The sequence below is a fragment of the Seriola lalandi genome, unplaced genomic scaffold (genome assembly GCF_002814215.2).
Source record: "Seriola lalandi dorsalis isolate HSWRI2012SDOR001 ecotype SW California unplaced genomic scaffold, Sedor1 jcf7180002054944, whole genome shotgun sequence".
In the NCBI taxonomy this organism is placed as follows: Eukaryota; Metazoa; Chordata; class Actinopteri; order Carangiformes; family Carangidae; genus Seriola; species Seriola lalandi.
Genome location: NW_019525495.1, coordinates 391,457 through 417,405, shown reverse-complemented (window position 1 = coordinate 417,405; position 25,949 = coordinate 391,457). Strand labels below are relative to the sequence as shown.

Genomic DNA, 25,949 nt, shown 5'->3' with positions numbered 1-25,949 from the left:
ACGAGCAGACAGTCATAAAACAAGCAAAAAAAAATCATTGCAGACTCTCAGCATCCCGTCTTCTCTGAATATGAATCGCTGCCATTGAGAAGAAGCCTCTGGGGCCAAAGTGTAAATCAGACCTCTTGTAGCATGTAGCGGTTGGATTGTTGCATGTAGGATTCTTAGAGTTTATTTTTAAACCATTGTGTTGTCAATGTCAAATGTAGTCTAATGTCTCTTTCATGTTTCAATGGTGTTTTTATCCTTTATGTGCCCAAGACAATTATTCCTAGGACAATGACGTTTACTTGAATGAATCGTTCTGTCTGCAGAATGCCAGAAAATAATGAAAAACCTCTGATGTAATATCTCACAGTCCAAAGGTGACGTCTTCAAGCATCTCTTTTTGTCTGACCAGCATCCAAAGATATTCACTTTATTATCATGTGGCAAAAAAGACTGAAATTATTATTTGATCAAAATCAAAATAGTTGCTTAATTTTTCTGTCCACTAATCGATTAATTGACTACTGTGCTGTATTTAATTACAATTATGAGTTTATTTAACTGCTTTCTTTGAGTGTTTTGAGAGTATTCTTGTATTTCCATTTTATGCCTCTTTATACATCTCATCTGCTACATTTACAAATATTGGACTTTACTCTTCATTTATCTGACGGCTTGATTCACTGTTTACTTTGTAGATTTACATAGAAAACATATTATCAGTTAAATAAAACACAATGCAATGCTCTGGAATACACCCAACAGTATATGAAATACTGTAGTTATAATTTTCTCCACTATGTCCAGCTACATTAAAGCACTGCTAACATGTTAATGCATCTACTACTGGTGGAGGCCATTTTATATGTTATTGGAGAGTTTATACATACAAGACAGAAAAGGAACATTATTATCAACTGTGTGTATTATATCCAAACATCACAGTAAATCCGCATCCATTAAAGGCCCTGGTAGGTGCTGAGGACCTCAGTTATCACTACCAGGATGGCAGTTATTGCTGTCTAGTAAACCGGTGTTGTAGTTTTCTGCATTGACCAGCAGAGGACAATCCAGTTGAGGAAACAGTCCAGGAATCCAGGAATGAGGGAAACAGGGAGTCACTAGTTGTTCAGTTAAAAGGTGGTGGAAAAGGTGGGGGCCTTCAGGTACCTGCGCACTGAAATAGACAAAACCCAGCCATTTTCTGAGCACAGTGACTCTGTGACCAAGAACATTGAGGAAACTCATGAGTGTGAATTTGAGGAAGGACATTTTAGCAATCGTGTCACCCAATGAGTCAGTCCTCGTTCACAGTCAAATCAAAACTTTCTTGGATCATCAGCCATGCAAGTAAAATACCAGGAACCACCCAGTTATCATGATCAGATCTCTACAGGCAGGCAGTTACCCAAATGATAAAGCTACGAAGGAGTTAGTACTCTAACACTTGCACATATTTACACTCTTAAGTTAAAGTGCAAAGGGGTGGATCTGGTGTGGATGGATATGCTTAGAGGAGCAGGATTGTCCATAGACTTTAGGCAGCAATATGAAGCTACATAAATCAAACAGCTGCTGCTTCTTGTAGAAGTAACAGCAGAGTAAAGCAGTAGAAAAAGCAGAGATAGTAGTAATTGTTGATGCTGTACAGTGCTGCACACACCTGTCTGAACATCACCATCCGTAATCTTCTCTAAATCCAGCTTCTCTGCCAGTTCTCAGTCACAGTTGAAGGATCCACCGTCTGTATTTTAGCATGCACCATGCACCTGCAGGTCACGCAACATGGCAGGTATGTTCGATTTAGGACATTTGCTGTGGTTGCCGGGCAGGTACATCCAATCAGCAGCTTCTTCTCTGCTGCAGCTGCTGATTTCCTCAAAGTAATACATGAGACAGACATAAACGTCATATTTCCATCAATTTCTCTACATCGTTTTTCACTGTTCTTGGTTTCACTGGCTCCTTTAATTATACTGTCTTGTGGGTTTAATGTCTATAGCTGCCTAATCTGTGCCGGAAACCTAAATTGCTCTACACGTGTGAAACCACGGCTGTTGGTTTGGAGTAGGGTTGGGCTTAGCATTGACCTGCTCATACATGCACTACAAATATCAGGAACTAGAGAATTTACACCGCCAGCTGTTTTACTCAATAAACCAACTTCACGTATTTGCATGGAAGGAAACATGCATTCATTTACATTTGATTCATAATGGATAAACAGTTTAAACAGTTAGCTAGCACTTGAAACAGTTAGCTAACAGTTTAAACAGCTAGCTAACTGTTTGAACAGTTAGCTAAAAGTACTGGATAAACAGTTCAAATAGTTAAAATGAATGGTTAAGTAGTGTTCACCATTTTGCTTTTACATCAACTTTTCCACCTCATAAAAACTTTTTTGCAACATTTCAAGATTTTTTTGAATTTCCAGTGTTTCCTCTCGTTTTTAATGCACAAAAAATGTGCATAAAACAGGTGGTAAGCCCATCTAATAAAATTGTTCTGATTCTGATTCCTTTCTCTCAGACATGAGAGTGACGTTCAGCACTTCAAAGTGCTGAAAGACAACAAAGGCCAGTACTTCCTGTGGTCTGAGAAGTTCACTTCCCTAAACAAGCTGGTGGAGTTCTACAAGACCACCTCCATCTCTAAGACCAGGGAGATCTACCTCAACGATGGCAGCATGCCCAACAGGAGTCCCTCTGTGGCCCAGTCGGTACGAGGTTATACTACTATACTATTATAGAAAACAAAGAAAAACAGAAAATATTCAAAATTATGAAGCTTGAACCAGTGGATTTTTTATATTTGTGCTTAGAAAACTCTAATTTAACATTTTTATCATAATAGGGGGACCATTTTACGTGTAGATCTACTTAAATAATTAAAATGGTTAAATATTGCTAAAAGGATTCAGTAGCAGGGCATGTGTATACATGCCTAAATAGCCAACACCAGAATATTTACATGTGAATTTATAGGTATTAAAATAAATGGGAGACCAAAGTCAAAACTCATTCAAAATGTATAAATGTTGTTCTTTTATATCTAAATAATTTTTATTGTCTTGAAGCAGATAATGTCAAACACAGCGTAAAACCTTTTTAGGCGTAAGGAGTGTATTTCATATTTTAGAAAATATACTATTATCTGCATGTCACAATTACCCATCTATAATTTATGTTTTTTGTGTCCATGTTTCACTTTTATGCACAACCCATTTGTTTGTGGTGTTTATATAGTTTTATTTGATGTGTTGTGTTGTTTTATCTTATTTTTTTATTAATTTGTCCATTTCTTGTGCTTGATTTAATTTCTAATTTAGTTGGTTATTTATGTGAATGTTTTCTATTTGTTCCAGTTACTTTACTGCCTCGGTTTGTACACATCATGAAAAATGTTTGATTCGTTGGCATATAAATAGAAATGACGGTTGTTGTGTTAATTATTCTACTGTAGTTCCTGATGCACCTATTTTGATTCTTCAGTGCGATGTTATCTACTTCCTGTATGTTTCCGTCCCATAGTTGAAGAGGGGAAGTTTGCCTGAACAACATCAATCAGCTGCAGCGATTGCTGCTACACCACGCAGAGCTTCAGACCAGCCTCACAGCCAGCTGGTACACTCTCTTTATATAAAAAAAAACAACCGCTTTGCAACATTTGTCAGTCTGATGTTCCCCCTCTGCCCTGTCAGATCAACTAAGGACCGTCATAGAAGTCACGTCCCATGTTCCTAACGCTAACTCTTGGAGTGGCAGAAACGAGATGTTTCAACTATTTAGTGATTACTTTGAACTATTTCAGCTGTTTATCCATTACTTTTAACTGTTCCAACTGTTTATCAATAACTAGCTAACTATTTAAAGGACCTATGTCAGTTTTTGCTATTGCTACATAGCCAACAATAGCATTAACGTTGGATGTTGACTCTTGTTTTGCCCCATTTCTATCACTTCTTTTCTTCTACATGCTAACTAGCTAGCCTCGGCCAGGCTGGTCTGTCTCCTCACTTTCCGATAGTAAGTCACTGTAGCATTCCAAGTAGCAATTAGCTTAGCTTACAATTTCAGCCATTTTAGCTAACTATTTAATAACTATTACTTTTAGCTGACAATTTAACCATAACTTTTAGCCAACTATTTCACCCGTTAATTCATTACTTTTAATTATTTCAAGCGTTCATCAATCACTCTTAGCTAACTTTTGAAAACATTTCTTTTTTTGTGTATCCATTACACCATAACTTCTCCGCTCACTTGCTAACTAGTTTTCACACACTCTCAATCACAATACGTGGCGTTTAGGTGTTCCAGCTCACTGTGGATTTCAAAATATCTGTTAAAAATAATAATTAACTACTGGCAACTGCAGAAGCAACACCATCACTGCTGTGTACCATTATATTGATTATATCATTTTTGTGCTATCAGTTTTAGTTTACACTCAGCTATAAGTGCAAGCATAAACATAAAGTGGAGTGTTTTTCTTCTTCTTCCAGGCTAAGAGAGTGGGTCTGGAGGAGCGTGCTCACACCATCGGCCACACAGGAAGAAACAGCCCCGTGAGTTCTGCATATCCTCCCCGTCGCACATCTGAAACCATGCCTCTGCCTCAGGTCAGCCTGCTGTCCTTTCCCCTCTGCTGAGGAAAAACAGTCTGTTCTGGGATTTTGGTTGAAGCAGTCCAAAGCAGGGCTGCAAGTGATACATTTTCTGTCAGTTGACTTGTTTTATCATTAAGCAGTGGTCCAGATTTTTGGATAATTTTGGGGCATTTTAGGTCCTCAAATCCAATTATTCATGCCTTATTCCTCTTCTTTGTTTTCTTGTAATTACTTTCAAAAAGGCATAAATAGAATAATATAAAAGTAGAATAGAGACTAAAGATAAAACTATACACAATGTGCTAATATACACTGTACAATGATAGTGAAATACTATACTATACTATACTATATATGTTTAATATAATAAAAGGTTACAGTCTTTATAAGCAAATAAGCAAAATGAGAGCATGTTTTAATATTTCAAAGGCACAAATTAAAAATTAGAGGGAAACATTTAAATAAATTAACAACTCAAATGAGTAACTTTGGATAGCGATTTGTAATTTGAGGACATTTTTATCTACTAAAATGTTTTTACTATTATAAATGAAGGTAAACAATGTCAGGTATTGATCAGCGTTCGGTTTTCGCCCACAGAGGCCGTCTGCAGTGCAGGTGAAGGCGCTGTACGACTTCACTGCAGAGGAAGATGATGAACTCGGTTTCTGCGCTGGAGATGTCATCGAAGTGCTGGATCGCTCGGACGCATCGTGGTGGAAAGGGAGGCTGCGGGGGAAAACCGGGCTGTTTCCTGCAAACTACACAATACAGCTGTGAGAAAACACCCAGGCGACGCACTTACTATGCCGGCGCACATTCACAGACTCGCTCTGCAGGTGCAGCAGCCCCGAATGTGTCTTTTTGAACATAAACACTGAGCAGTCAGTGACTCATCTAATCTCTGCATCGCATGTTGGCACTTCATCAACATGCCAGGGCCCAAATGACTGCGAGTCATTTAGCGTATTCATATATATGCTGCCACTCAGTGCGGTGCTCATTCAGGTTTTATTGGACATGCTATGCCTCAGTTATTCACAAAGGATCAAAGGCATGTCCTAAAACCTTTCATATGTTTAACTGGCTCACAGGAACTGCTGCAGATCTCACTGAGGAATGTTTTATCATCTCTATTAGGGCATGTCTGTCAGCAGGGATTCAATTCTAATATCAAAATGCTCTTTGGCCAGTCTGCTCATGAATCCGCTGTTTCTGCTCATGCTGTAAGTGTAGTCATATTTTATACCACAAAAAAAGTTTGTATAAAAAAAATCAGTACATTGCCCAAAAAATTTAAATGCTTCACATAGACATGTAACTTCCTCACTGATATGGAAATAAAATGATTTTTTTTACCGCTGATTTTATGTTTAAATTTAATGCAAACTCTGACAAAGTCTTTCTGAGGATTTTAATATGGACTTCCTGCTTTTATCTTCCTTCAAGATATTTTTGTTTCCTACAAGCCACTGCATTCTTTTATTCTGACATTTCTCTGGAAGACTGAAATTTATTTATAGACTCACAGGGTTGTCCAGTTGCAGGATGGCAGCTATAAAGTAAAAGCAGAAGTAAGGAGAGGTGGCCTTCAAAATAAAAGTTGCACTAATCTGGAGCCTACTCCAGATTAAAGGGGTTGCAGTCACTAAAGGATGTAGCTTTAGTTGAACTGCTGGAGCCTCACAGAAAGCAGAATTAATTTGTCACTGACTTTTGCAAGTTAATTACCCAAAAACTGAATAAAATCTCTGCACTGTTAAATATTGCACAGGTGTTGTTGGAAGAAAGCACAACTCAAATTAAACAGAAAAAATGCCTGCAAGCTGTCTCGCTTACTGCTGTCATATTTATTTACAACGGTAACTCTGTTGTGTACACATCACAAACACATAATCTACAAAAGAATTAGCTGGTGTTTAGGTCTTAGACAACTTGATACTTATGAGGAAAATATTTGTTATATTTGAGTAAAAAAAAAAGAAAAAAAAAAGAAGAAATTATGTAGCAGTTAAGTGAAAGTTGTCCATACAAAGATGTCAGTGTACATCAGTTTCCTAGAAGCAAAGTCCTTCCCATTTACATACATGAGGGAGGTAGAATATTAGAAACACCTCTGAATTTGAAGCAGTCCAGTACGAATGTCTCGTTTAAGACAGTGTCAACAAAAACTGAATCATCATTCACGTAGATTTAATGCGTAACAGCTGTATTGATTTGCATTAGACTAAACAGTTGTACCTAATAAAGTGGTCACTGAGTGTACATACTGTTCATAGTTGATGTTAGATAAATCTTATCTATGTATTTATAGAGTATTGTTTCAGGGACTTCCTGTGTTTGTGGTGGTCAGCAGTAAGGTTTATTGTCCTTTATGGTAATTTCCTGTAAACCACAGTAGTTGTTTGTGCTGTGCTATATTTCTATGGTACCTTGATATTTATTAACTACGGGATTTCTGCAGGTACTATTGGTGCAGTCAGATCTGCCCGGTGATGCTCACGTGGTGAGGCCAAATGCAGGAAGGGACAGGAAATAGTGTGGGTTTGGGTTGTACACAGCTGTCCAGGAAGCTGCAAATCAAACAGCCTTTTATCAAACATTTTACAGTCACTAACCACGGTCGCTGTCCTCACACTCACTACATACAAACAGCATCTTTCTTATCTGCTGCTGTTAGATGTCAATAAAACCTGTCTAACATGAAATATTTGCATGTGACTGATGGTAAAGGGACTAATTATTATATTGTGCTTTTATAGGACCCATTAGAGCTTGGATGTCAAGGAGCTGACATTTAAAGTGTTGCGGTTATGCTGAGCCACAGCCACGCTCTTAATATGATGTACCTATAGGATGTTTTCAAATATTTCATGTTGGGTAAATGTTCACGTTACCACACCAGTTTTAGTCATTAACTACTGACTGGTTATACTGCTTTCAATGATGAATTGGTGAGTTCTGCTCCACTTTCATCAAGCAGGTTAATTTTTAAACTCTCACCTCTGTTCAGTCAGTTTTCTACTGTGTGCAGCTGAACACACATGCAGCTGGACAGTCTGCAGACTCTGACAAAATCAGGTTCACATGATGTCCTCTAAATCCAGTTTACATGTAAACTGATTATTCTGAGCAAGAATGTGAACAATGTGCAGCACATACAGGTGCTGCAGAGAAAGCAGCACACAAGTTCCCACAACAAAGTTTGCACGCTCTCCAAATTTTTTTTTTGTTGTTTTATTGATGTTTTGATGAAGACTTTTGCATTGAAATTGTATTTAAAGTCAGATACCTTTGCAAAGGTCTTCATCAAAACCTTTGAGGTCAAAACATTGCATCAATAAAACCTTTTTTGGCACTTGGAAATTTCCTCTCTGTTTCTCTGACATTTATTGTGAAAAGCCTGCTGCTGTTTTTAGTTAATTCACATATTGCATGTGTGCAAGTCATTACAGGGGGATTTTATCACCAGGGCTGTTTTACTTTGCTCCCCCTGTCTCTTCATCACCTCCATCTCCTGCATCATTTGTTGATGTTTTAATCTGCCTTGTTTGTAGGATCTGACCTGGGTCAGATTCAAAGTTGCCTCCTGGGACATCTGGCTCATTTGTGCTTCTCTGTAGTTTGTAGTGGTGGAAGATGGATTCAGATCCTTTACTAGAGTTCCACCTTGACCAGCTAATTATAGAATCTAATGATATAATTAACAATAAGGGGTCATTTTTCTGCATTGAGAACATTAACTTTTGATACTTTAAGTACATTTTACTGATTATACTTTTACTTTAACTTTACTTGTAATGGAATATTTTTACAGTGTGGCAGTTTGAAAATAGCAGTAGACAAACTTTCAACATCGAAAACTTTATTTTGAGAGTTGTGTAACAGGAAATTCTCTAATAATATGAGCAGCTTTGCCAGGCTCCGCCCCCTGCTGCCACCTGAGGCACGCGCGGTGTCGCCTGAGAACTTACCTGTCTGCACAGGTAGAACGGTGTTGCAGAGCAGCGGCCCCGGTGAACCAGGAGCGACTTGCGGGGGGAACTTGTATCGGCCATGGCGGAGTCCCAGCTGGTGTGCATGGACGACGACCACGTCAACGAGAAGATCCCGGAGTCCAAACCCGCGTTTTACTACAGCGAGGAGCAGCGGGCGGCGCTGGAGCAGCTGCTGAGGAACGGGGACGGTGCCTTCAAGATGCGACTCAAAGAGGACAACATCAAGGACTTCCTCTCCGCCAGGGAGGTGAAGTCCATCCGGAAAACCTTTCAAGAGTACGACACGGACAGCGACTCCGAGTCCGCGGAGCATGAGAAGTCCAAGGAGTCCTCCAGCGCGGACTCCGGGGTCCACTCCACCTACTGGCCCCAGATGTCCGACACGGAGGTCCCGTCTCTGGACATCGGCTGGCCCGGCAGCAGCGGCCTCTACAAGGGCGTGACCCGGGTGTCCGTGTACACCCATCCGCCCAAAGAGCCCGGGCCGCACATCAAGCAGGTGGTGAGGAGACTGATCCAGGAATCACACAAGGTAACTCCAGCTTCACTTCAGGGCTGCAGCTAACGATTATCTTCATCATCGATTGGTGAATCAATCAATAACCAGAAAATAGAGAAACTTGGTCAAGATGCTGAAAACGAATAAAACAAATCACCTGTTTTATTAGACTCAAAGTCCAACATCCAAATGTGTTCAGTTCACAATCAGATGTAACAAAGAAAAGACTCAAATCATCCAAAACCTCTTAAAAATGTTTAACAAACAAGTAAACTAGTTCGCTATTCTCATGTCAAAAGAAAACTGACACTGCAAAAAACCCAAATCAGTCCAGAAGGTTTTATTTCTAATTTCATTCATTTTTCTGCCTGTGCCCAGTAGTTTAGGGACTCTGTGACAAATCCTGGTTCACTCAACATTTACTCTTTCCAGCATCTTTTATTCAACTTTTTTCCTTTTTATTTCATGACATTAAAATGAACATTGTTGGGTTTTGGAGTAAGTCATCTCATGACACTGGACATTTTAGAATTTTAAAATAACAATTAAATGTTTGGGTCAAACACTTAATTGATATTTAAGAAAACAATCAATAATGCTTCCCTACAGTATCATTTATATCAAACTTTGCTGAAGTGAGAGTCAGACAGAACGGTTTTCACCTGATAAGATTAATGCAGGTAGATTTACAGATTAAAGGCAGTTTGACAAACAAGTCAAATCTAAATCCCAAAAGCCTGAGTTTGTGTGTAAACTCTCCTTCAGAGATGACGACCTGAAGTCTCCAGGCTGTGTTACAGAAACACATTCATCACACTGCTGCCGGAAAATAACTGGCCTCTTGTCCTTACAGAGAAAGAAAACCAGGCCCTGACCTACTTGGCCCGCACCTGAATAATAGTTTTGAAATATTCAAAATGATTGGCTACAGGTGATCATGTGACTGTTACTCACCTTCACCAGTGAAAGAGACAAAGACCTCAAGGCTGAAAGCGATTACTGTCACTCTACTTGTGTCCTGTGTGTGTGGAGGAGACAAGAGCCTGTTTTAAATCATAGTTGAAATTAATGCAAAGGATTTATTTCAATCCAAAGAAAATATACTGTGGAACATGAATGTTGCCATGGACGCATTATGAGACAATCAGTCCAGGGGCACAGATTTGTAAAAGGCTTTTGTGGTCACTTTCTGTCTCTTTACAGTCATTTTCATTGACAAGAAACAATAAATGTCACTTGATAGAGAGGCTGTGGCCCCCGTAGCCCAGAGGCCCCTGAGCCTTATGGCCCCTAGGCTTGTTCCCCGCAGGCCCTGTTCGGTAATTGATCCACACATACTGTGGATTAGATTTATTTCCAAACCACAAACAAAGGTCATACAAACACATTATTGTTATGTTGCTGATGCTCTTAATTGAATAGTCATCAGAATGTCAGTGTCGACATGAGAGAACAATTTATTAATAATTTAAGTAAAAATATCAAACATTTGCTTCTTCCACCTTTGAAATTGTGAATATTTGCTGCTTTTCTTTAGAGATCAGAAACTACTATAGATAATGTAGTAATAGCTTTTTATTTTTAAGCAAAAATGTTTAATATTTGCTGGCTCCAGCTTCTCCAGCATGAATAGGTAATGCTTTTCTTTGTCGTATATGATACTAAACTCAAATGTTTTGTGGGAAATTATGTTTTTCACATTTCCTGACATTTTATGGACAAAAAAGTTTCATCATTAGTTGCGGTCTTTCTTTTCGTCTGTTCTTCTGAAATGTGCGTCTTTGGATGAAACAGTAAACTGAAAGATGCTGCTTTATGAAGATGTGATGAACAAATAGTTTTACAGACAAAAAAATGAATCGGTTAATTGACAAAATAATTGCGAGATTAGTCAGTTAGGACGTCATGAAGTGATGTTCGCTGCAGCTTTAGACTAAAAACATAGATCATTCAAAGGAAAAGTCTGAGATTTGGTCATACTGTATCTTGTCATCATTTTATAAAATTCTGTTGACATAATTAATGATTCCCGGCAAACTGTGATTAAAAACTAACAAACAGTATTACTGAATTGATGTCATACGTAACAGTGGAACACAGCTTGGCTTATATTTGTCATATTTATTTTTAACACAGTTATTCTATTGATTTAAACCCAGATAACTTCAGAAACTATTTACGACGAGTCTGTCATTAACCTCAGACAAGTTTCTACAAGTTTGGACCAATCCAGTCATCTCTGCTATAAATGTGGAAGTGAAAATAAAAGTGACAGTTAAGAGTTATTACTCCAAATTTTCATTTTCACGGTCCACTGTACTGAACCCTAGAGGGAGAAAATATTAGTATTACTCAGTGCAATTCAACAGCACCCCAACCACATCTTCCATAATGATCTTAAACATGAATCAGCACCTCTGAAATGACTCTAATGCAAACTGAACATGGAGGTGAAGGAGGAGTTATTACAGGATTAGACCTCATTAGTTTGAGCAAGGTGTACCTAATAAACTGGTAAGTCATTGTAAATCTTGAAAATGTACCAATTCTTAACAGGTAACATGTCTTTGTTCAAATAAAATCAATTTATCTTCTAGAGGATAAAGAAATTAAAAACTGCAGCTCGTCCCACAGTCAAACTGTGATGGTGTCTGTTTGATTAATTACTATGTGCTGTTCAACAGAATGCAGTGAAATCAGGTACAGGATTATCCCTAGGCGCTGTTCTGCATCTATACTCAACATCTGCAAGAACCTATAGCGAATCAGATCAATTTTCCAGGGAAGGGCTCGCCAAGCCCACGGCATCAGTAATAAAATCTAAAAACCGCGACGGGATCAGCCGTTTGCAGGTTTTAACAAGCCGAGTCACACGTGGTGCAGACGTTGAAGGTCGGGCTGCTCTAAATGTCAGCTGCACATCAGGACTTGCAGCAGGAAAATAAAGACTCGTTCAAGCCTCCCCCTCGATCCTGCAGCCAAGCCTCTTCTTCTTAATTTCTCCCTCGCCCACTCAGAGATTCCCGCTGAGTGGTTAACCTGCTGGGTATGGGAAAAAAAAAAAAAGCTAAAGAGGGGAATGTTAACTTGTGCTTGGCTTGATGTTTGGCACCAGAGGCTGAGGAGACACGTTTTGTTCTAACTGGCACAGAAAGCACCGTTTCTCTTTTTGAGGTGAGGAGGATGGTAAACGGATGAAAGGAAAACTAGACTATAGCTAGGTTTATATCCGTCATAATATAATGATATTGTTAATGATCACTTTACTGGGGATACTGTAGTGTTTCCCTACACAAAGGGCATTTAAGTGGATGTGGAATGGTTTTTTGTGGCGATGCAGCTGTGGAGTATGGAATCATAGGAGTGCCATAAAAAAAGAATAAATCGGTAAAAGAAGGAGATGAAGAAAATAAATGTGGAAATATAAACACGAATAAATAAAGAAATAAAGGAAATGAATGATTTAATTAAAAAATGTAGAGAAGAGAAATATATAAATAAATAAATAAATAAAATGCAAAGGCAATAGGGGCAAAGTGTTTGTTTTTTTATTCTTTTTATTTGTTTTTATACTTCCATATTATTTTTATTCCATATATATTTTTGTGGAGCTGTTTTAGGGGAAGATATTGCTGTTTTGGTCTGGATGGAGAGTCATAATGGACAAAAAGGATGCGCACAGATACAAGACGGGGATTAAACAAGGGCGACCTGTGACTGTGGGGCTGGTTAGTCAACTGAACGTACTTGATGACATATGTTGATTCTCTTCATTATCTATTTACAGTAGCCTCCGAGCCTTGACAGTTTAATTAGCTGCTCATATGCTGAGATTACACCCCTCATCTACTCATGACAGCCTGCCCAGTGCTTGAGAGAATACTTGTGCATTTCGGGAGTTCAAATTGCCGCTCCTATAACTACAGAAACACACACACTCGTACAGATGTGCTAATTCTGGAGGCAGAAATTGATTCTATTAGAGATGATTATCTCAGATCGAGAGACGAACCCCGGCAGTGTCATTTATGTGATGATGAGCTGTGGATTGAGCAGAAAACGTTTTCAGGCCAGGTGGAGAATCGTGCTTCTCATTCAACTACTTTCAAGAGTAAAAGCAGGTGTTAAATCCACAGACAGTCTTAGGATCTCATATTTCTTACAGTCTTATGTTTGCAATGAAAAGAAATCAATGAAAACTTTTGCCGGTTGAGTGAGATGATCATGTTTTTATCTCTTTGAAACCAAGCAGAGTAAAGCAGAGCACTACGGCAGTATCTTAACAAGGCTCAGAGCAGAGGTGTAGTGCTATTTGTTTAAGTACCACAGGGACACCTATGGTGCACACACGCGGTTCAGTTTCTAAGGTTATGTAACCACTGTTCCTACGGTGACAAGTTTCCATAGATCAGTCTCCTATGATCTCATGATCAAATGTTAGGCTGACTTTATGAACAGCTTCTTCATGTTGAGAATATGACGCAGCCTCAGACAAACATCCAGCTCAGTAATATTAGACCGTTACATGGGTGTAGCAGGTTGTAAGTAGCGTAGCATTAAGCAGCAGGTGAATGAACACAAGTAGTTTGCGTTTTGATTTCATTTACTGACTTGTGTCGAGTAAAGGAAGCCACATTGGAAACATCCGTTCAGAGGAGAAGCTAAGCTAACAGGCTAGGCTATGAAAACGTAGCTGAGCTAGCTTTCATTTCCAGCAAACTGACTTTGTCATGTTTCTGTGTAAGTGCATCACGGATAAAGAAAGTGTCAGAAGAGTGAATGATGAATTTAATTCAGTGAGCAGCTCAGAGGCTGCCGGCAGCTAGCGGACACTTTGTTTTGGGCATTTTTGGCCTTTATTCTGACAGTACAGTGAGAGATAGACAGCAAGATCAGGGAGAGAGAGAGAGGGGACATGCAGCAAAACGCCGTGGGTCGGACTCGAACCCACGGCCGCTGCGGTTAGGACAAGGCCCATGTGATACGCTCTCTAGCAGGTGAGCCACTGAGGCCCCGCCCCCTTACTGGACACTGTGAAGGTGGAATGTTTTTCTTCGTGTAACTCAGTGCATGCTTGACGTTTGGAAATCAATTAATACACCTTAAATGTCAATATAACAGCTTTCACCATTTCATTTGTTTTTATTAGCTCTCAACATGACGTACTCTTTAAGGATGATCGGGTATTCAAAAAATCTATAAAACTAAAATTACAAATGACAGATTTTTTTTTAGCTGTTTAGCTTTTTACTTTTATCATCAATGTAGTTTCAGATTGTACACACATGGAGCTCTCTCTCTCTCTGCTGAGAAACTTTTGGATCAGGCCCAAACATGTACAAGCAGTGCTGCAATAAGGAAATGGAAAAACCCTCACATGATCTCACATGAGATATAAAAGCCCAGTGGGGCTGTAAAACACACTCATGTGTGTTTAAGAAGATAGACAGTAGTAAAGCTGCACTGAAAGTAGACTGATACGTGTCCTGTATATGTGCCATGTCTTGTGTCTTGTGACGGGCCGATGTAATGGCCCTGAACACTTAGACACTGCTGTTTAATTAATTAAGCAGTCCATGTTAATTGCAGCTGTTGCTGGACTGTGTTGAGACTCTCTGGCGTGACATTTGTTTTTAATCACCTGGAAAAACAAGTTCCACGGAAGCATCAACTGTTGCCTCGACTGCGGGCGATGTGCTCACCTGTTATGTGCCTTTGTGTTCGCTGGCAGTGGGAGTGTTGGAAAGGTTTCATTGGTTTTAATGTTGCAGCAGTTGTGTTTGCGTACCGAGACGTGAATCTTAACTCGGTCACCCAGAAATCGTGAGGTGTGATGTCATCGGTGACGTGCGTACAGCTCGGTGATCTTCACCAGGAAAACGAACCAATGAGAGGAGAGAGAGTCTGAATTTGCACTGTCTGGTATTTCTGCTACATTTGTTATAGGAGTGTAGTACTCGCTGAAGTAGGTATTAAAGGTCCTTAAAGTATTAAAGGCAAAAATATAATTCATGAAAAGCTCCCACTGTGATTGTTGTACCATGATATGTTATGCTAGTGGATTATTACTGATGCATTAATGTGCAAGTAACATTTTACTTCTATTGCTGGTTGAGTTGCAAACTTTAACAATTTATTTTTAAATTAGATTTTAAATTATAGTTGCTCCAGTCCCATTCAGGGTTACTTGTATTTTTTATTTATTTACTTTTTGTTTTCAGATCATTAAAAACAATATGATTAAAAACAATGATATTTGAATTTATAATTCAGGAATTCAGGGATAGACTGTTGAATTTTGTGTATTTAGCTATTTTAGCCATTTAGCTAATAAAATGGCAGCATTACAGATATTCTTGAGTTATATTTTTATGCAAAAACCTTCATAATGGCCTTACAACATAGTAAATCACATCTCTACAGGATCGTTACTCAAACACTCTTTTATACCCTCTGCCATCTCCCTCATAAATTCTAGAAGGAAAAGCTAGACGTTTCTTTTTATTGTCGACTAACGAACTGCCTGTTTTTTATGAACTTATTGACCTTTATCTCTTGGTCTTGGTGTTGTATTTATGTGCCCGGTGTTTTTGATGTTTTTATGTGTGCTAGATGCTTACAGTATACCGCGCTGCTGCATACTCATTGTCCCACTGGGACAAATAAAGTGACTGATTGTTGTGTCAGCAAAACAATCTGACCACTGTTAACACGGCACATTTAGGAAGAAATCAGGAAAACTACTCCGGCAGATCAGAGAGTAGTTATTATACACTTTTTAAGATCAGTAGGCTACAGGAGTTTTACTACTGGACAATGCAAAAAAAAAAAAAATCATAGGAAATACAGTAGGAAACCAGTGTAATAATATAAAAAAGTATAGGTCTATTGTGGATGACAGAGACCAGGAGAATTGGGTTTAACGCAACAGTAAAAAAACAAACAAAAAAAAACCAAACTAAATAGATAATAACATGCAGGGATGCGTACTTTGGTGACATCGTATGCGTTTGTGCCTGGTAACACTTCACCACACAGGAAGTAGTTAGGAAGCAAAGGAGAAGTTGTAATAGTACTATAGTAACTAGAACTACTGGATAAATGGTTTAAACAGATTATGGCTGCAGCTGAAACTGGCTCAAAAGGCAGATATTGAAAATAGGTCAAATTAATGAAGAAGACAGGGGCTGTGGACGCATGTCTCACAGAGAGAGTTGAGAATGACTGGTTTAATTAAAATGCTTCCTGTTTGATTAGATCATCATCATTGTCGATCTTAAATCTTCATCTGTGAACTAACTTCAGCAAAAAAAGTATTTCTCTGTTTCTCTGTAGTGAGTAGAAGTGTAAAGTAGCATGAAAGGGAAATCCTCGAAGTAAAGTTCAAGTATCTCAATTTTCCACTTGAGTAAATGTCTCTGTCGGTGCTGCTGTCTCTCTCTGCCTGGCTGGACTTCAATCTCTCTGTGTTTCCCAGGTGGTTGCCATAGTCATGGACCTCCTCACAGACCTGCAGATCCTCCAGGACCTGCTGGATGCCTCTACACGGCGCGGGGTGGCTGTCTACGTTGTGCTGGAGGCCAAAGGAGTGCCCCACTTCCTGGATATGTGCGCTCGGCTGCAGATCAACGCGGCGCATCTGCGGGTGAGGACTGAGCTCAGCAAACATTGGAGGGAGAGCGCTTGCACAGAGGGAGGAGGAGGCTCGCTCGCTCGCTCGCTCACACAATACACAAAGAGCAAATGAACATGGGAAGTTTGAAGCGCCTCAGTGGGTCACTGCTCTCCTGCAGCAGACAATGAAATGATTATCACGGATTAAAGCACGTTGTGTATCATATGTCAGCCTGTTTAGGAAAGAGACAATATGAGCGCAGACGTGTTTGATCTGGTCGACCCGTTAAAACGTGACAGTAAATGAGCTAATTAAATAGTTCTGTTGTATAGATAAATGACTGCCACTTTCTGATAAGGCACCATTCATAAAGGCTGTAATCAATGAATGGTTCATTAATGATTTACTAATACTTTATAGATAAAGTTATATTTCATTAATAAGGACAACTTTTTGGTTGCCAGGTTGTGGAAATCCTAGTTAGCCCTTTCATTCATTAGGGAGACGTTGTCTACTCAGATTCTCGGTCTCCATGGTGATCATGGTGTCTCTAAGAGCTGTATGAAGGAACGCTGACTTGTTTGAGGTTCTCTAACCTGAAAGGCTTCTTCAGTTCTCACTGGCTAGAGGGGAATTCCAGGTCTTTAAGCTCATGTGGGGTTGTTAAAACCTTGTTAGTCCCATCTCAACAACTCTCAAGGAAAGCCTCCTCCCATACACTGTTTTTACATCAAAAATAAGAAGGCAGGTTTATTAAACATGGGTAATCCAGCAAAAAAAAAAGCTTGATTGACTGCTTTTACACTGTCGGTCGAGTTTGCCTTTTCTGAGGACACACACAAGTGCAGTTACAGTAACACACACACACGCAGGGGAGAAAGTCAGTTGCGTCTCATCCTCAGGTTGGAGCTCCTGTCAGTGACGGAGCCTCGTGTGAGACACTTCAATCGGTGATTGTGTGTTTAAAACGTATTTTGGGCCTGCAGCAGCTCTGCAGCAGCTCTGCAGCAGCTCTGCAGCAGCGCGCTGCACAGGTGACAGGTGTGTTTACAGTGTTTGACATTACAGCAGGAAAAGAGGCAAAACTTGGCGTGTTCACCCAGGTGTTGTATTTACGTCAATGCCGATAGCATTTGAGTCATTTGACCAAAGTGTGAATGCCCATTGAACCCCTTTCCGCTGTCGACAAAATCCTGATGTTAGTGGGTCTTAGCGGGTTTTGGTGGAGAAGAGGCCTTGGTGTGTCTACTCAGCATTTACGTTTCCTTTTCTTACTTTCTGTTTCTCTTCCCTTTAAGTAAAGACGTAGCTAAAGGGTTTTATCTAGGACTGAACCGTATGCCCAAAAGAAAAAAAATCATGTTGCAATTGCTTTCATATCGCGCTATGAGTCACGATTTCAGTTGAATTGCCATTGCATTATATTTTCACAGAAAAAATTCTGAAAATGATGATATGATTTTTGTTGGTGACTGTACCAAACAAACATTTTCCTTTTACGTCAGCAGAATATGATTTATAGGCGGAGGCGTCTCTGTAGCACCACAGCGCTTCAATTACCTTTTTAACAAAAAAATGGCAGCTCCTGCGACTTGGATATTGCACTTGGTCATGTTGCATTTTTGCTAACATTTGTGCAGCCCTAGTTTTATCTTTTCCTTGAGAAAGTTGGCCTGTGCCAGTTGTTTGAATGAACTATGCATGAGCTGGAAAACAAACATCAACATCACCTCAACAGTTCGTACAACAGACGCACAGCTCCTCTTGCATGGATGTCCCCATTTTGATTTGACTCATAGTGCGAATGCGCGGAATACGTACACGACAATCTACTATGCATCTTTGAAACGCACCTTCCATGCGGCGTATACATTAAAACAACTACGTGTCCACGGTGTCCACAGGTGTCCGCGTACACGTCCACAGGCCAATATAATGGAGGCCTTACAACACAGTCTTGAGATCACTTAACACCCTTCCAAGCCATGACTCAGGTGACATTAATAGCTCGCATCGTTATCTCGTTATGTCATCGTCTTACTTTTATGAATTAACATTTAATACTGAGCTGCAGAACCTGAGGAATGACAGTAAGTGCTGGTCTGGATGCAGAGCGAACAGCAGCGCACTGAGCAGGACTGTCATCCTATCTCCTCTGGGACACAGTACCCAGCCTTATCTGCTGTACGCAGAGTTTTGTAGCTGCAGTCTAGTTTAACTGGAGCACTGGAGTAACTGGCTCCTGTGGTGTCAGTTGATAAGGCTGTGAAAGGCCTTTTCAGAGCACTGAGCTCTGTTACTCTTATTTCTCACAAATGAACATTCATAGATTCTGAGCACGGATCCAAAGAGTGTAACTCGATGCTGCACCTCCACGGCAGAGGGAAGCCTCCGCCCTGTGTGTCTACTCTGTATTAACGTCTCCTTTTCCTCTTGTTTCTCTTCCCTGTAAGCAAACACATGTGGCTAAAGGGTTTGGGTTTTGTCCTATATTTCATGAGAAAGTTGACTTTATGTCGCAAGGTGTGACAGCGCCGTTTGACTTGGCGTCGCCTTAAATCAACCAGTCGTGCATGATACATCGTTGCTCTTTTTGATAGTTGTGGCTGAGTGTGTTTACCTGGTTCTACCTGTGCGATGCTAAGCCAGGTGAAGTGTGTAATCAAGCGGGTGTTTTCTTTACAGAACCTCCGTGTGCGGATGGTGAGAGGGGCTGGGCTGGCCCTGTCCTTTGGAAAACTGCCCGGCTCCTTGTGCTCCAAATACATGCTGGTGGATGGAGAGAAAGTCATGTTCGGGTCTTACAGGTGAGCTCTGAATGATTCACCCATTTCAGCCAATCACACTTTTTAAAGCTCTCATATTGTATAAAGGTAGATGTCCATGTGTTTTTTTGATTATAACTGTGTATATATATATATTTTATAATTATGCACCAACTGTTGCATAATGTCCCTAACAATTCATGATTAAACACAACACAGACCTGGACAGCAGTTACAACATAATAGAAAGTCAGGCCAGCACACTAATGACTTTGTGAAGCATAATGAACTTGTTGAATGACTGGAATGCTTTTTAAAGCACTTTCTCTTTCTCTTTTGTTGGACCTGCTCTTTAATCTATTGTAACAAATCAACCATAAGCCATTATGGTCACTGATTGAGGCAGACGTGTAAAATGTGTGTAAGATTATGACGCAGAGGCGAAAATCTTTTTAAGTGCTTACTTGATTAACCAGGTTCAGAGAAATAATTACTACACTATACGTCTGTTAACCCTTACACTCCCATCAAATGTGTAGACAGACAGACATTAGTGCAGGAATAACGTCACCTGTGGTCAAGTGATGCGTGGAGTAGGTGTTTTACATATATTTGCTTGTGTTATATTTAAAATGTAGTAGGGAAATACCATAACAAGGTGGTTATTATTACACAAATGTTTATATATAAGGGCTCCTGTTATTGCTAAACTTATAATCAACTAAAAAAATCTCTAAAGATCCAACAGGTCACTGAGCCAATCAGAAGAGAGGAGGCTCTGAGTGATCTAATAAAATATAGCAGGTTTCAGGTAAACACTCAGAGAAGCCAAATCCCGCAAGGTTGGATGGTGGGTCCCAGTGGGCGGGGCTTGGGGCATGACTGAGAGCGATCACTGCTTTGTTGTGACATCACAAAGTTCCAGAAGTCCTGACGGCTGGTTTTAAGGCTCAGTTTCTGAATACAGGCTGTGTGCATTTCTCTGTGGACTGAGGCTTTGATACTTTCACAGTATTAATATAGAACCCAGACCTGATCTATAATCAAACAACACATGGACATCTACCTTTATACAATGTGGGACCTTTAATACACGTTATTCTTAAATTTGTACTGAATGTTTGGAAGAAATTCTTGTGTACGGAAACTCAGCAACACTTTAAGTCCCCTGGATTTAGCATTTATAAGCAGTATATACACATTGTATATATGTGCAGTTGGAAGCACGTATACAAGAGTTTACTAATGTTTTTGTTAAGAACTGTGCAGGCTGCTGTCTAAACATATGTTGACAACACTAAAACATAGTGTTAGTAATCTGTGTATAATCTCTGTAAAAATGTGTTTTTATAGGTAAAGTTATAATACTGACAAATACTGAGCATTAATGAACCCTAAAAATGTCCTTATATCTGCTCATGACTGAATTATAGTGGATTATAAACTGTTTATCAAATGTTTGTATCCAGACTGTATCTTTACTTGATACTGACAAACACTTGAACCAGACTCCCTGCAAAAATAACCAGATTTTAAATGTTTTGAATAGTGACTGACCTGTCCACACGCCATCTGTCTCATCTGCCACTGACTTCTACCAGTCAGGTCAGAGTCCATGTGGTAATCCACATGAGTGACCACATCTGGGGTGAAGCAGTGTTCAGTTTTCCTCCGGAACAGTCGTGGATCACTAAAGTCAAAACTGGAACGACTGATTCGTGCCAAGTGAAATGAGCACAGACATGTTTTGACTCAGGCGAGACTTCGTTATGACTCAAGTTTACATGAAGAAATGTCAAGTTTTCATAACCTGTACAAACTCTTCCTGCTGCATGTGGCTGCCACACTACATAATGCTGTAAACGACTGTACATGTGGTCACAAAACAAAAGTTGCACTATAAAGCATGAAGACACTTTTCAAGAGTAGTTCAAAATGTTGGTAAATCTGCTGATTCTTTCTTGCTGTGGTTAAGTGAGATTGATGCCATTCTTGATATGAAGCAGCTGGTTATCTTAGCTTAGCTTAGCTTAGCATAAAGACTGAAAACAAGGGGGGAAGCTAGCCTGGCGTATTCCCAAGAAATTAAACCCGCTTCAAATCTCTAAAGTTCACTAATAAACACCCTATACCAGTGGTTCCCAACCTGCGAAGGTATTGCAAGTGGGCTGACAAATCAGTACAGTTTTGGTGAAAAGATGTAATTATAAAAAAAATGTAAATTTAAATAACATTTTTAAATGTTTTAAAATGAAATAATCTTTAAAAACATTAAAAATCTTTAAAAACTGTATACTTGTTTGCTATCCCAGTCTGATTGAGCACTAAAAGATTATATCCATGGCAAAAACTAGAGCATCAAAATCGGCAGATGGTTAGCAACAGGAAGAATTAAAGCCTCCCCTGGTTTCAGTTCAGTGCTGGACGTTCGATCATTACCATCGTTTATTAAGTGCTCTGGCAATTCATTATTTGGCCTCTGTATTGTTTCAGGGTTGGATGTGGGCCGCCAACATTTGTAATATTCTCAAGTGCGCCTTGAGTTGGAAAATGTTGGGAACCGCTGCCTTTTTCCATAAATAGGGGCCACGTCCTTTGTTTACCAAAGTGTCAGAGAGAATCAGGCCTTTATATTAGAGACAGCTTTCATTTCTGACTCCTGCCATATTAAACTGTTACCTTGATAAATTCTACAGCGCTAATTCAACCAGTAGTATAGCAAGAGTCAGGCCAGGCGCTCCACTTTGCCTTTTCCCCCCTAAATGATGCTAACCTATCATGAACAATACAACACGCCCTCCAGAAAGTTTGGCTTTCCTTTATGACGAGACTTTTAATGTGAAAATCATCAGACCACGTGTTAATTAATGAACTTTAGAGCTGGTAGGTGGATGTTGATACCTTTTGTATTGTTTCCAGTCTTTATGCTAAGCTAAGCTAAGCTAGGTGGCAGGAGCTTCATATTTATGTGCAGATACAGTCTGAGTGTGGGATCAGTCCTCTCAACTAACTCAGCAGGAAAGTGAATAAGCACATTTCCCAAATTGTTGAACTATTCTTTTTAAAAGATGTTTTATTTCTAACACGAGTTGACCTTCATGGGTTGGTTTACTGTCTTTTCTCCTGCAGCTTCACCTGGAGTTCGTCTCGGATGGACAGGAACGCAATCACGGTGATGTCGGGACAGATCGTGGACTTCTTCGACAACGACTTCAGGGAGCTGTACGCCGTGTCTGAGCAGGTCGACCTCTACAGGGAGTTCAACATCACCAAGCCGCCGATCACTTCACCCATCAGGAAGCCAAAGGTGGAGAAAATCTTACCTCCTCCCGTCCCCACGTCTCGCTTTCAAGTGCCGGTGGGGGACTCCAAACGGATTGATCTGAAGGTGCCTGCACATAAATACCACAATCCTAAGTACTCTCTGGTTTTTGGGAATAGTATGGGCCTCACAGGCTCCCTACAAGACTTGTCGAGTCCCAGGGACTCGCTTGTTGGTGGGCTGAACCAGAGGAACGGCCTGCAGAGCAGCTACTTTCATGCCAGCAAGAATGGAAAGGTGCAGGTGGACCGAATCGCCCCGCAGAGACCTGGTTCACCTTCAGAGGAGGAGGATGAGGACGGAAAGGGAGGTTTGAAGAAGAACCAGTCGCCCGGAGCGAAGAAACAGCGCAGCTCCTTCAGGCACTTCCTAAAAGGCAGAGGGGCCAATCAGAGCACAGAAACTATAGAGGAAGGTGTGGTCACTCCTCACAGTCCCTCGCCCACCTCCAAAGTGCCAGAGACCAACGGCATTGCAGGAAATGAGCTGGAGGATTCGTTTGAGATCATTGAGAAACCAGGTCCACTGAAATCCAAAACCAAGAAGCCGTCAAAGGTCATTCAGCGGAGTGTGTCTCTGCTGACAATCAACACACCAGACGAAGACGGTACGTCTTCAAACATTTCTATCATTTCACTTTTTCCATATTGTAATCCGAATCATTGCTGCAGCTAACGACTTTTCATTATTACATCTGCAGAGTATTTTCTTAATTATTCCATTAATTATTTGGTTGATAAAATGTCCAAAAATGGTGGAAGTTAGTTACAACTGTCCAAAACCTGAAAATGACGGTTTAAATCAGGGGAAATCTTTTCAACTATTTTCAGATCAGTTGGTGATTAATTTTCTATCGATCAAATAACTGATTAACCAACTAATCATTTCAGCTCTAGTGACTGTCAGGCTGCAAAAAAGAATTATTGTTATTATAATTATGGTGCTAAGCTAAACAGCTGCCATTTCCATTCAGACATGAGGGTGGTATCAGTCCTTTCAAATAACTCTCCAAGAGAGTATTTTCCAAAATGTCGAAATATTCCATGTAGACATATTTTTAAAAAATGTCTAAAAGCTCATCATACTAGAGGAAGGTTTCTACACACACGATATAAAGGACATATCAAATCAGACAATGAGTGTGGGGAAAACATTCAACTCACCCAATCAGAATTTGAACATTTATGATACTCAGAGCTGCAGACAAAATTCATTTGGTGTTAAAAGTAGCTATAATCAATATTTTTACAATTTATGAAATGATTGTCAGAGAGTCGTTTCCTGTAGCAGCAGCAGCAGTTTTAACAGCTGTTTTAAAAAAAAAAAAAAAAGAAAAAGCCACTGTCCTCTACCTGCTCAGCAGCAAACAGCAGACAGACACAGTCAGAGAGCAGCTGGTGAACACAGTGGAGCATTTAGCAGCTAAAGAGCCAGATATTTCCCTCAGGAGCTGGTGGAGACCAAACACAGAGCTGAAAGAAAGAGAGGGGATATTGGACTGAGATTCATCAGGTGACACAAATATGACTCCCAACGAATAGTCATGTTGCTCTGTAACTGCCGATATCTCACTGCTGTGTTTGCAACTTGTCTCCTCTGGGGAAAAAAAAACAAAAGCAGTTATTGCTGGTTTAACTGATATTAAAGGTCCATATGGTATAAAGGTATATTTTACATGTGTTGTTTGGTTATAAAGCAGATCTAGGTTCTATATTAATACTGTGAAAGTATCAAAGCCTCAGTCCACTGAGAGATGCACACAGCCTGTATTCAGAAACTGAGCCTTAAAACCAGCTTTCAGGACACCCACCTGGACCCACCACCCAACCTTACAGGATTTGGTTTCTTTAAGTGTTTTCCTGAAATCTGCTGTATTTTTATTGGATCACTCAGAAAACAGTTAGCCAATCAGAAGAGAGGCTCCGAGCCTCCTCTCTTCTGATTGGCTCCCGACCTGTTGTTACTAGAGCTCCACAGAGAAGTGAGAGAGGAGATGTAAAACTACACTGAGATGGTTTTAGGTTCTTAAAACCACAAATATATCTTCTTATATACCTAAATATAAACCTTTTAATCAATCTGTGTCTTCATTTGAACAGGATTCAAAAGCCGGCGACGGCACCAGAAGAAGAACTGCATCCAGTCATGAGATCAAAACTGTCTGTCGTCAGAGTGATAAAGATCAGCTGGGGGATCTGATGGTTAAACATTATGCAACAGCTGAGTCAGTGTAACCTCACTGAAACTAAGTCATGTCACTTTACAAGACGCCCTCATCTTCGGCCTGTTGTACTGCTGTGGTCTGGCTGAAAGTCCTCTGCTGGTGCATTATGGGACTCTGCACCAAAGAGATGTTTAACTAATCATGTGAGGAATAACTCCATACAATCTCACCTAGTAGCCAAAGGGCTGATGGGAGATTTTCATTGCCATTATTTTGTTTTTCTATGTTTTTTTGTATTAAATTATTAATACAGTGTTGTTTTTATGTTTTACACTTGTGTGCTTAAACCCTAACACCACTGAGGGGCCGCGATGCCACCCAGGTGGTGTGGGTGGATTACGTCACGCCTGTGGTTGCTACGGAGACAGGAAAAGTGATCAGTTGTGCCTTTGCCCCTGAGTTTCACTTTACAGGGACCCTTGGTAACAGAGTAAGTGTTCAGAGTGGGTTGTACAGGCTGTGAATAATGTAGAGTGTCGACAGTCGTGCTTCATGTGTTCGCACTTTGGCCTTTTGTTTTCATCCAGGTGAAACTGGAAGAGATTAAAATGTGAATCCTTCAGAACCACTTGATCAACAAATCATCACATTTTTGTAGATATATGAAATTTGAAAAGATGTTTTTTTTTATTAATAATAATAAATGAATAAATAAATAAATGGTTTGTGTGATTAAATGTCAAATAAATTGTAAGTGGTTTTCCAGCAAGTCAAGTATCTTATGAAAAGGTTCAGTGAGCAGATGAATTTTCTGCAGCTCAGTAGAAACTGTTCCTGGTCTGTTGATTAAATTATGAAGACATAAGGTCTGATGTAGAGGTCCACTGGCAGTATGCCCAGTGTCATAAGTCCAGGGCATTGGAGTAAGCAGTTGTAATTAATGGGAATTAAGGTATTAAAAAGTCTTAAACATCGTTATGTACTAATAG

The 25,949-nt window shown here is 39.9% G+C and overlaps 2 protein-coding genes across 3 annotated transcripts in view; both read left to right on the top strand.

Moving 5' to 3' along the window:
• The window catches only part of grap2a (GRB2 related adaptor protein 2a), a 15,894-nt gene extending 9,932 nt beyond the window's left edge, over window positions 1-5,962 (top strand). Inside the window, exons 5-8 of one of the 2 annotated variants that reach the window (XM_023393827.2) lie at window positions 2,518-2,707; window positions 3,519-3,611; window positions 4,493-4,555; window positions 5,198-5,962. In XM_023393827.2, coding sequence (XP_023249595.1) covers window positions 2,518-2,707; window positions 3,519-3,611; window positions 4,493-4,555; window positions 5,198-5,377 — 526 coding nt within the window. In that variant the 3' untranslated portion in view covers window positions 5,378-5,962. Of the gene's footprint in view, window positions 1-2,517; window positions 2,708-3,518; window positions 3,612-4,492; window positions 4,610-5,197 lie in introns of both variants that reach the window. The other variant, XM_023393826.2, reaches the window with a different exon arrangement.
• A 2,595-nt stretch (window positions 5,963-8,557) lies between these two features.
• sack1fa (scaffolding CK1 anchoring protein Fa) lies at window positions 8,558-25,585 on the top strand. Its single transcript, XM_023393817.2, has 5 exons — window positions 8,558-9,127; window positions 16,572-16,739; window positions 19,395-19,516; window positions 22,604-23,403; window positions 24,896-25,585. The coding sequence occupies exons 1-5, from the start codon at window positions 8,654-8,656 to the stop codon at window positions 24,943-24,945; spliced, it is 1,614 nt and encodes a 537-aa protein (XP_023249585.1). The 5' UTR covers window positions 8,558-8,653; the 3' UTR covers window positions 24,946-25,585.
• Window positions 25,586-25,949: the final 364 nt, after the last annotated feature.